At 40.5% G+C, this 10,356-nt stretch overlaps 1 protein-coding gene across 1 annotated transcript; it reads left to right on the top strand.

Annotated features, from left to right (window-relative positions):
• Positions 1-2,860, top strand: LOC142163134 (uncharacterized). Its single transcript, XM_075220388.1, has 6 exons — positions 1-182; positions 444-697; positions 765-890; positions 1,553-1,693; positions 2,176-2,286; positions 2,469-2,860. The coding sequence occupies exons 1-6, from the start codon at positions 1-3 to the stop codon at positions 2,858-2,860; spliced, it is 1,206 nt and encodes a 401-aa protein (XP_075076489.1).
• Positions 2,861-10,356: the final 7,496 nt, after the last annotated feature.

Here is a 10,356-nt window from a genome sequence, read left to right as displayed (position 1 = left end):
ATGCATGGACCATGTGGTTCTGCTAGAAAATCGTCTCCTTGCATGCGTAATGTTAGATGTACAAAGCACTTTTCAAAGAAGTTTGTACAAAATACAACAATTGATGAAGATGAATATCCTATTTATAAAAGAAGGGACAATGGTAGAACTATCCAGAGAGAAGGTATTGAGTTGGATAACAGGTATGTGGTGCCACACAATAGATATTTATTGTTGAAGTATGGTGCATATATAAATGTTGAATGGTGCAATCAATCTTGATAAGTCAAGTACTTATTTAAGTACGTTAATAAGGGGCATGATCGTGTGACCGCAACATTTTCTCAAAGTGTGCACGAGGAAGACTCATCGGCTATGGATGAAATAAAAATGTATTATGATTGTCGACACATATCATCATATGAAGTTGCTTGGAGAATTTTTAGATTTCTAATTCACTATAGAGAACCTTCGGTAGAAAGACTTTCCTTTCATCTACCAAATGAACAAACAATTATTTTCTCTGATGATGATCCAATTGATGATGTTTCCAATAGACCAAGTGTAAGGGAATCACAGTTTTTAAGCTGGTTCGAGGAAAATAAGACATATGAAGAAGCAAGAGAATTAACTTATGCAGAATTCCCTCTTAAGTTTGTGTGGAATAAAAAATTTAAAAGTGGGAAAAAGAAGAAATTCTGCATTTTCAATAGGGAGAGTATTCTTTGTTCCGCGTGGAAGTGGAGAGCAATATTACCTGTGAATGTTGCTGAATGTCATTAAAGGACCAAAGTACTATGAGGATCTACGCAGAATCAACAATCATGAACATCTAGCTTTTAGAGATGCATGTTATGCACTGGGTTTATTAGATGATGGAAAAGAATACGTGGATGCCATAAAGGAGGCAAGTAATTGGGGAATGCCATCATTTCTCAGGCAGTTATTTGCTATGCTACTATTATCAAATTCAATGTCTCGACCAGAATGTGTCTCGGAGGCAACATGAATTTTACTATCAGATGATATCCTACATGAAGAAAGAAGAATATTGAATAATCCAGGTATACATTTGAACCTTCTATTTCAAATTTTAATCTTATATATTTGTTAAAAATATTTTTTAGGCTTGGAAAGTATGAGTTATTAATTATTTATATATTTTGTTGGAGGAAACTGGATGTAGACATCCAAATTAGTATAACAACATTAACTGGCTTTTATAATTTCCAGAGAAGGAAGATGTTTGATAATTATGTGAATATATATATATATATATATATATATATATATATATATATATATATATATATATATATATATATATATATATATATATATGTTATTTTAGAGGCTGAGCTAACAAATGATGACCTAAAGAATCATTGTCTACAAAAATTGGAAAATATATTGAAAGGTTGCGGAAGAATGTTACATGAATTTCCAATAATGCCAAGACTGGTTTTCTATTAAGAGGAAGTTGACAACACCAATAGACTCATCCATCATGAATTGAGTTATAATAGGCGCTCTTTGTCTAAGAAGCATGAAGAACTATTTGTTAAATTGACAGTGGAGAAAAAGTCAGTTTATGACAGAATTATAATAGCAATGCATGAGGACAAATGTGGATTGTTCTTTTTATATGGTCATGGAGGAACTGGAAAGACATTTATTTGGAGGACTTTGTCTTCGGCCATAAGATCTAAAGGGGGTATTTTTTAACAATTGCGTCCAGCGGAATTGCATCTCTTTTGTTACCGGGCGGTCGAACAACTCATTCGAGATTTGCAATCCCACTCAACGCAACTGAAGATTCAACATGTAATATAAAATAGGTTAGTCCTCTAGCAAAATTGATTGTCGAGACAAAGTTAATTATTTGTGATGAAGCACCAATGATGCATAGATATTGTTTTTAAGCTCTTGACAGAAATCTAAGAGATATTCTTAGATTTAAAGATGCATCCAATTTGGATCGACCATTTGGCGAAAAAAATTGTTCTTGGTGGTGACTTCAGACAAATACTTCCAGTCATTACAAAAGGTACTAGACAAGATATTGTTAATGCTGCCCTTAATTCTTCATATTTGTGGAATCATTGTCATGTCTTAAAGCTAACGGAAAATATGAGGTTGGAAGGAAGGTAGAGTTACATTTGAATGATCTAAGACAATTTTCTAATTGGGTATTAGCAATTAGTGATGGTATGATTGAAAATTCTATTGATGGTATTGAAAAAGTTCATATCCTTAATGATCTTCTTATAAATAATTGTGATGATCCAATTTCTATAATTGTGGAAGGTACATATCTAGATTTTTTAAGTCATTACAGTGATATAATATACCTACAACAAAGAGGAATTCTTGCTCCCACTCTTGACATTGTTGAATCAACCAATGAACACATGGTTTCACTAAACCAAATCAAGAAAAAATATTTTTGAGTTCCGATACAATCTGTATGTCAGACGATGCTTTTACAGGTTTGGAACACGTACATACACCTGAATTCCTAAACACTATTAAGTGTTCTAGAATTCCAAATCATGCTATCACTTTGAAAGTGGGTGTTCCAGTGATGCTATTGAGAAATATAGACCAATCTTCAGGGCTATGTAATGGAACAAGATTAATCATCACTAGACTTGGAAATCAGGTTATTGAAGCAAAAGTTTTATCGGGGAATATGGATGGAGAAAAGATATTCATTCCGAAAATATCGTTGACTCCATCTGATGCAAGAATACCTTTTAAGTTCCAGCGACGACAATTTCCAATAGATGTATCTTTTGCAATGACTATAAACAAAAGTCAAGGACAATCTTTATCTCATGTTGGGTTATATTTGAAGAAACAAGACTTCACACATAGATAACTTTATGTTGCTCTATCATGGGTTACAAACATAAATGGATTAAAGATTTTGGTTTATGACGATGATGGAGAAATTTCAAATGAGGCAAGAAATGTAGTGTACAAAGAAGTTTTCCGTAATTTACTTGGACAATGAAAGCAAATCTGATACGAAAGTTCATAACTTATGTGCTTCTCATGCTCCTGTCTTGTGATGACCCGGCCAGTCGTCTCATGAGTTACCGCTCTGTTTCTCCCATTTCTGCTTCCTTATGCTTTGTTTATCTGTGTTATGTGGTATCAAGTTGGTCGGATCGAATCCAGAATGATTTTGGTAAGGTTTGAGACACTTAGTCTCTTTTGAGAAAGCTTAAGTTGGAAAGTCAACGGGATATTGACATATGTGTTAGAGGGATTAGATGTGAGTTACAATGGTTCGGATAGCTTCGGGAGGTGATTTGGGACTTAGGAGCATGATCAGAATGAGTTTTGGAGGTTCGGAGTAGATTTAGGCTTGAATTGGCGAAGTTGACATTTTGGCGATTTCTGATTGGTAGGTGAGATTTTATATAGGGGTCGGAATGGAATTCTGAGAGTTGCAGTAGTTCCGTTGTGTCATTTGGGATGTGTGTGCAAAATTTCAGGTTATTCGGACGTGGTTTGGTTGGGTTTTGATCAAAAGCAGAATTTGGAAGATTTTGGGAACTTAGGCTTGAATCCGATGTGTTTTGGTTGATTTGATGTTGTTTGAGGTGTTTTGAAGATTGAAACAAGTTGGAATAAGGTTTTGGGATATGTTGGTGCTTTTGGTTGAGGTCTCGGGGGCCTCGGGGTGATTTCAGAAGGTTGACGGGGAGTTTGAGGAATTGTTGCAGCTGCATATTGTGTTGCTTCTGGTATTTTCGCACATGCGGATTGGGAACCACAAGAGCGACGCCACATGTGCGGGCGATTGGTCACAGAAGCAAAAAGGGGCTTGAAGAGCAGGGACCGCAGAAGAGATTAGGAGGACCGCAGAAGCGAAGTCGCAGATGCGGGTATGGGACTGCAGATGCAGACAATGGGGAGTTAAGTGATTTCTGCAGAAGCGGATGAAGAACCGCAAATGCGGTATCGCAAAAGCAGTAAATAGGGTCGCCGATGCGAAAATGCCTTGGCAGGAGGTATAAATTGTGTCCTTCGTGATTTTGAGCTATTTTTACCATTTCTAATTCGGTTTGGGAGCTTTTAGGACAATTTTGAAGAGGAATTTCAAGGGAACTTCATTGAGGTAAGGAATTTGGACCTAAAACTCGTTCCTATGCTATTATTTCTCGGATTAGAGCTATGATTAATGGAATTTAAGGGCTAAAATTGAGGAAACTAGGGCTTGGAAACTTAGACCTTTGCTTGAGGATTTGAAGGACCATTTGAGGTCGGATTTCACAACTTTTGATATGTATGAACTTGTGAGGAGATAAAGAATCTATTGATGTAAAAATTATCGAATTCCGAGACGTGGGCTCGAGTGTCTGGTTTTGGTAATTTCGGGATTTGTGTCGTATATTGATTATTTTTGCTTGGGCTTCGTTCCCTTAGCATACTTTGATGCCGTGATTCTGATTTTGGATAGATTCGACGCGAGTGGAGGCCGATTCGAGGGGCAAAGGCATCGCGAGCGAGAGATTTGACCGAATTGAGGTGAGTAATGATTGTAAATGATGTTCAGAGGATATGAAATGTTGGATTGCACATCGTTGTGCTATATTGAGGTGATGCACACGCTTGATGACAAGCGTGAGGTAGTGCACTGTTGAGGATTGTGACTCAATCCATCCTGAATGACAATTTTACCGTGTATCTGACTATAATCTATTTGCTATCTTCATGATATGGGTTGAATGTCATATTTGGGCCTTGTGACAACTATTTGGACCCTTCGAGGATTTTTATTGATATTTCCTCACTACTTTGACTTTATACTTGAAGTCAATCATGTTATTTTCCACTGTTTTCAAACTCAGCCATGTTTACTCTGTTGTATTACTTAAATGATCTTTCAAATGATAATAGGGTTGAGAATCACTATTTTACTGTTGCCCGAGTGGCTTGTGATGATTTCGACTGAGTAAGGCCCAAAGCCTATATTGTGAGGAAACATTTGATACTGATTATGAGGCCAAGGGCCTGAGATATGTACGCCACGAGGTGGATTGATTGATTTGAGGCTGAGAGCCTAGTGATGATGCTACAAGATGGCTTGATATTGTACTTGGGACGAAAGGGGCCCCTTCAGGAGTCTTCACACCCCCCAGTGAGAGCGGGTACCCATTGTGATGTAAGATATAGCCCGAGGGGCTGGTATTGTTGTGAGATATAGCCCGAGGGGAGGATTTGTTGATACTGTGCCCGAGGGGCGGACCTTTATGTGTTTATCTTTCTTAATTTCCTGTCATTATCTATTTAATTGTTGAAAAGGTATTTTTCGATGTTTAAACTGAACTTAAAGGATTATTCGTATCTTTACTGATTCACTATTTTTAATGGTTTTATTGCTTCATTATAGTATGTTTTGTGCCTTGCGTGATTTTCTGCTTCCAGTCTTTATTTATGATTATTACTCACTGAGTTGGAGTACTCACTTTACTCCTTGCACCCCGTGTGCAGATTCAGGCGTTGCAGATCTTGTCAGTGCAAATTGAGAGCTCCTAGCAGATTTCGGAGTCCACGAGATAGCTGCTTGGCATCCGCAGTACCGTGTTTCATCCCCTTATCATTTCTATCTCTTTATCAGACAATTTGTAATAGTTTATAGACTTCTCAGATTTGTATTAGAACTTGTAGATGCTCATGACTAGTAACACCCCGATATCGGTCTGTGTTGGGTTGTTCTTTCATAAATTTATATTGTTGACTGCTTAAATCTTATGTTATTTATCATGATTTAAACTTGAATTTTATTGTTTCATTGCTTAAAAATTGAAATGGGAAGTGTCGGCTGGCCTTGTCTTCACGAGAGGTGCCATCATGACCGGGTTTGGGTTTAGGGTCGTGATAAGTTGGTATTAGAGCCTAGGCTACATAGGTCTCACGAGTCATGAGCAGGTTTAGTGGAGTCTCGCAGATCGGTACAGAGACATCTGTATTTATCCTCTAGAGGCTGCAGAACCTTTAGAAAAAACTTCATATTCATGAAATTCTTGTCGTGCGACTTTGTTGATCCGAGTACTAAACTTTTGTTGTTCTATTCTCTCATAGATGGTGAGGACACGTGCTACCAGTCAGGATGGATGACCACTAGTCCACCAGCTGTGTCCACCAGAGGCCGAGGATGCGGTCGTGGTCGTGATAGAGACAGAGGTGTGGCTCGTACAACAGCTAGGGCAGCACCTGCAGATCCACCAATAGCTCCAGTACAGGATTAGGTCCCAGTTATGGGCGCTCCAGCAGCACCAGCTCAGGCACTAGTTGTGCCATTGTGATTCTGGGTCTTCAGGAGGCCTTGGCTCAGATTTTATCAGTTTGCACTGGCCTAGCTCAGGCGGTTTCAGCCACTACAGCCGCAACTACTTCTTAGGCCGGGGGAGGCAATGGGACTCCCGTTGCTCGTACACCTGAGCAGGTCGTGCATGGACTTTAGACACTGGGGGCACATCTAGCCCAACCGGTTGCAGCTGCTTAGGACTATGTAGTTCCTTCCATGCCAGAAGACGAGCAGCGTAGGTTGGAGAGGTTTGGTAGACTTTAGCCTCCGACCTTCATTGGTGCAGAGGGCGAGGATGCCCAGGGATTCTTGGATAAGTGTCAGAGGATGCTTCGTACAATGGGTATTCTAGAAACCAACGGGGTCGCTTTCACTACTTATTAGTTTTCTGGAGCTGCCTTCACTTGGTGGGAGTCTTTTGAGAGGCGTAGGCCTGTTGGTACAGCACCCCTTACCTGGTAGCAGTTCTCCATTCTCTTTCTAGAGAAGTATGTGCCGCAGTCCCACAGTCCTGTAAAAGGGAGCTGTATAGGGAGTTTAAGTGGTTGTGTCAGGGAGAGATGAATGTGACACAATATAAGATGAGGTTCTCCGAGTTAGATCGTCATGCTATTTGGTTGGTTGCGACAAATAGAGAGAGGATTATGAGGTTTGTTGATGGCCTTACTTATTAGCTTCGTATTCTCATGACCAGGGAGAGGGTGATTGGTTCTACCTTTGAGGAGGTTGTAGACATTTCTCGGGAGATTGAGTCTGTTCATCGCCAGCAGCGCGAGGAGAGGGAGGCCAAGAGGCCTCGAGGATCTGGTAGTTACAGCGGTACTCCTTCGAAAGGTCAGTTTCAGCACGACAGTAGCCATCCATTGAGGCATGCTCAGCTAGCTTGCCCAGGTTATCGTGGAGAATAATCGGGTTATGGATCTCACAGTTCTCATCTGGGCCAGTCATCACTTAGTGACCTTCCTGCTCAGAGCTCGTCCCGTGCTCTATCAGTTCAGGGCTCTTCTATGCCAGGTGCATCTGCTAGTCACTCTGGTGCGAGGGGTTCCCCTTCAATCCCCTTCTCCAGCACCTAGGAGTTGTTATGAGTGTGGTGAGATGGGTCATATGTGGAGGCATTGCCTCGTCATCTTGCGAGTTCATCTCAGTAGAGGGGTCAGTCATCGGCTTCAACGCCACTTACTTCACCACCACCCGTCCAACCAGCTAGGGGTGGAGGTAAGTCAGCTAGGGGTCATCCTAAAGGGGGAGGTCGATCAGGTGGCGGTCAGGCCCATTTCTATGCACTTCCAAGCAGACCCAATGCTATTGCTTCAGATGCTATTATTACAGGTATTGTTTCAGTCTGCCACAGAGATGCCTCTATATTATTTGATCCCGGTTCCACCTTTTCTTATGTGTCATCATACTTTGCTCATTATTTGGGTATGCCCCTAAGTTACTTGCTTTACCTGTTCATGTATCTACCCCGGTGAGCGATACTGTTATTGTAGATCGTGTGTACCGATCATGTGTGGTGACTATTGAGGGTCTAGAGACCCGTGTGAATCTTTTATTATTGTTTATAGTGGATTTCGATACCATTTTGGGTATGGATTGACTATCTCCGTGTTGCGCTATTCTGGACTGTCATGCGAAGATAGTCACATTGGCTATACCGGGTGTGCCACGGATCGAGTAGCAAGATGTGACTGATTATGTTCTTGGTAGAGTAATCTCATTCTTGAAAGCCTATCGTATGGTTGGGAAGGGTTGTCTTTCGCATCTAGCCTTTGTGAGGGATGTCGGTGCAGAGACTCCTAGTTTTGATTCTGTTCCAATTGTGAGGGATTTTCCCGATGTGTTTCCTGCAGACCTGCTAGGCATGCCACCGACAGGGATATTGATTTTGGTATTGACCTGGTGCCGGGTACTCAGCCCATTTCTATTCCACCGTATCGTATGACACCAACAGAGTTGAAGGAGTTAAAGGATCAGCTTCAGGAACTTCATGATAAGGGGTTCATTCGGCCTAGTGTGTCACCTTGGGGTACGCCAGTTCTATTTGTGAAGAAGAAGGATGGCACTATGAGGATATGCATTAATTATAGGCAATTGAATAAGGTAATAATTAAGAACATGTATCCTTTGTCTCGCATTGATGATTTATTCGACCAGCTTTAGGGAGCGAGAGTGTTCTCCAAGATTGATCTCCGCTAAGGTTATCACCAGTTGAAGATCATTCTTAAGACAACTTTCAGGACCCGATATGGTTATTATGAGTTCTTAGTGATATCTTTTGGGCTGACCAATGCCCCAACAACGTTCATGCATTTGATGAACAACGTATTTCAGCCTTATCTCAACTCGTTTGTCATAGTCTTCATTGATGATATTCTGGTGTATTCACATAGTTAGGAGGAGAACACAGAGCATTTGAGAGTTGTGTTGTAGAGATTGAGAGAGGAGAAGCTTTATGCAAAATTTTCCAAGTGTGAGTTTTGGCTCAGTTCAATGGCTTTCTTGGGGCACGTGGTGTCCAGCGAGGGTATTCAGGTTGATTCGAAGAAGATAGAGGCGGTTCAGAGTTGGCCCAGACCGTCCTCAGCCACAGAGATTCATAGCTTTCTTGGTTTGGCAGGATATTATCGCCGGTTTGTTTATGGATTCTCATCTATCGCATCGCCCTTGACCAAGTTGACTCAGAAGTGTGCTTCATTTGTATGGTCGGACGAGTGTGATGAGAGCTTTCAGAAGCTCAAGACAGCCTTGACCACAACTCTAGTGTTAGTTTTGTCATTAGCTTCAGGTTCATATACTGTGTATTATGATGCTTCGAGAGTTGATATTGGTTGTGTATTGATGTAGGAGGGTAGAGTTATTGCTTATGCTTCTCGTCAGTTGAAACCCTATGAGAAGAACTACCCCGTTCATGATTTGAAGTTGGCTGCCATAGTTCATGCGTTGAAGATTTGGAGGCATTACTTGTATGGTGTGTCTTGTGAGGTGTTTATTGATCATCGTAGCCTCTAGCACTTGTTCAAACAGAAGGATCTCAATTTGTGGCAGCAGAGATGGTTGGAGTTGCTAAAGGATTATTGTGAGCACGTGATTTTTTGCCTCTCGAAAACAACCCCAAAATAAATCAAAAATAAATAAAATAAATCTCTTTTAGTGTGCAATTTTTAGAATTTGTGTGGTGTTTGTTAATTATTTGTGTTGTCCGTAAATGTTTGCTTTGTTATAATTAAACAAAATAAAAATAAAAATATATGTTTCATGCATATCTAGGATTTAATTATGCATTTAATAATTGATTCAAAAATAAAATCACAAAAATATGCATTGGTTCTATTTTAAATGTTTCACTGTGTGATTAATGTTTTGTCTATGTGTTAATAATTGTTAAAAGTAATCAGTATTTTTGTAATGATAATTTTTGTTTTTATAATTTTAATTAGGATTTTAATAAATTTAAGAATTAAATTGGAAGTTAAAAAAAAGAGTGGAAATTAAATGGGTAAAACGGATCTGGGCCAAAAATTCTAAACAAAATCAGGCCCAACCAAATTAATTCCCTCCACAGCCCAATCCCAACACTCCCATGTCCGGTCCAATTTAAACGAACCAAAACGACAGCGTTTGGTCGTATTTCATCAATGGCCGTTGGATCAAATTCATCCAACGACTGAGATCTCATCACCCTAACCCGTGATCCTTACCCGACCCACTGCCCCGAATCAGCCCGACCCTGGCATTAAACCAAACGACATCGTTTGGTTTAATGAACGGATCTTGACCGTGTATCATGCTTGATCTAACGGTCAAGATTGATCCACCCTTCCCCTATATAAAGTCCAAACCCCTACCCCGGCCCCCTAACTAAGCACCCCCCTTCCTTACTATTCATCATCTTCCCCGAACCAAACCCCTAACCCTAGCCGCCCTCATTCCCCACCGCCTGAAACCCGGCGGCAACAACGCCGCCGGTCACCACCTTAATACCCCAGACTCCTCACAACTTCCTCTTCACGGATCTGGCATTGGTTTCCTTCAAATCAGGCCCCAACTCTTCG

Source organism: Nicotiana tabacum, chromosome 8, assembly GCF_000715075.1.
Source record: "Nicotiana tabacum cultivar K326 chromosome 8, ASM71507v2, whole genome shotgun sequence".
NCBI lineage: Eukaryota > Viridiplantae > Streptophyta > Magnoliopsida > Solanales > Solanaceae > Nicotiana > Nicotiana tabacum.
This window is presented reverse-complemented; position numbering and strand designations above follow the sequence as displayed.

What these genes read in the sequence shown, in the direction of transcription:
- LOC142163134 (XM_075220388.1), top strand. Translation starts at nt 1, where the DNA reads ATGCATGGACCATGTGGTTCTGCTAGAAAATCGTCTCCTTGCATGCGT. An exon ending in GGTATTGAGTTGGATAACAG is followed by an intron (nt 183 to 443) that starts GTATGTGGTGCC and finishes AATTCACTATAG; the next exon opens with AGAACCTTCGGTAGAAAGAC. An exon ending in GGATGCCATAAAGGAGGCAA is followed by an intron (nt 891 to 1,552) that starts GTAATTGGGGAA and finishes TTAAATTGACAG; the next exon opens with TGGAGAAAAAGTCAGTTTAT.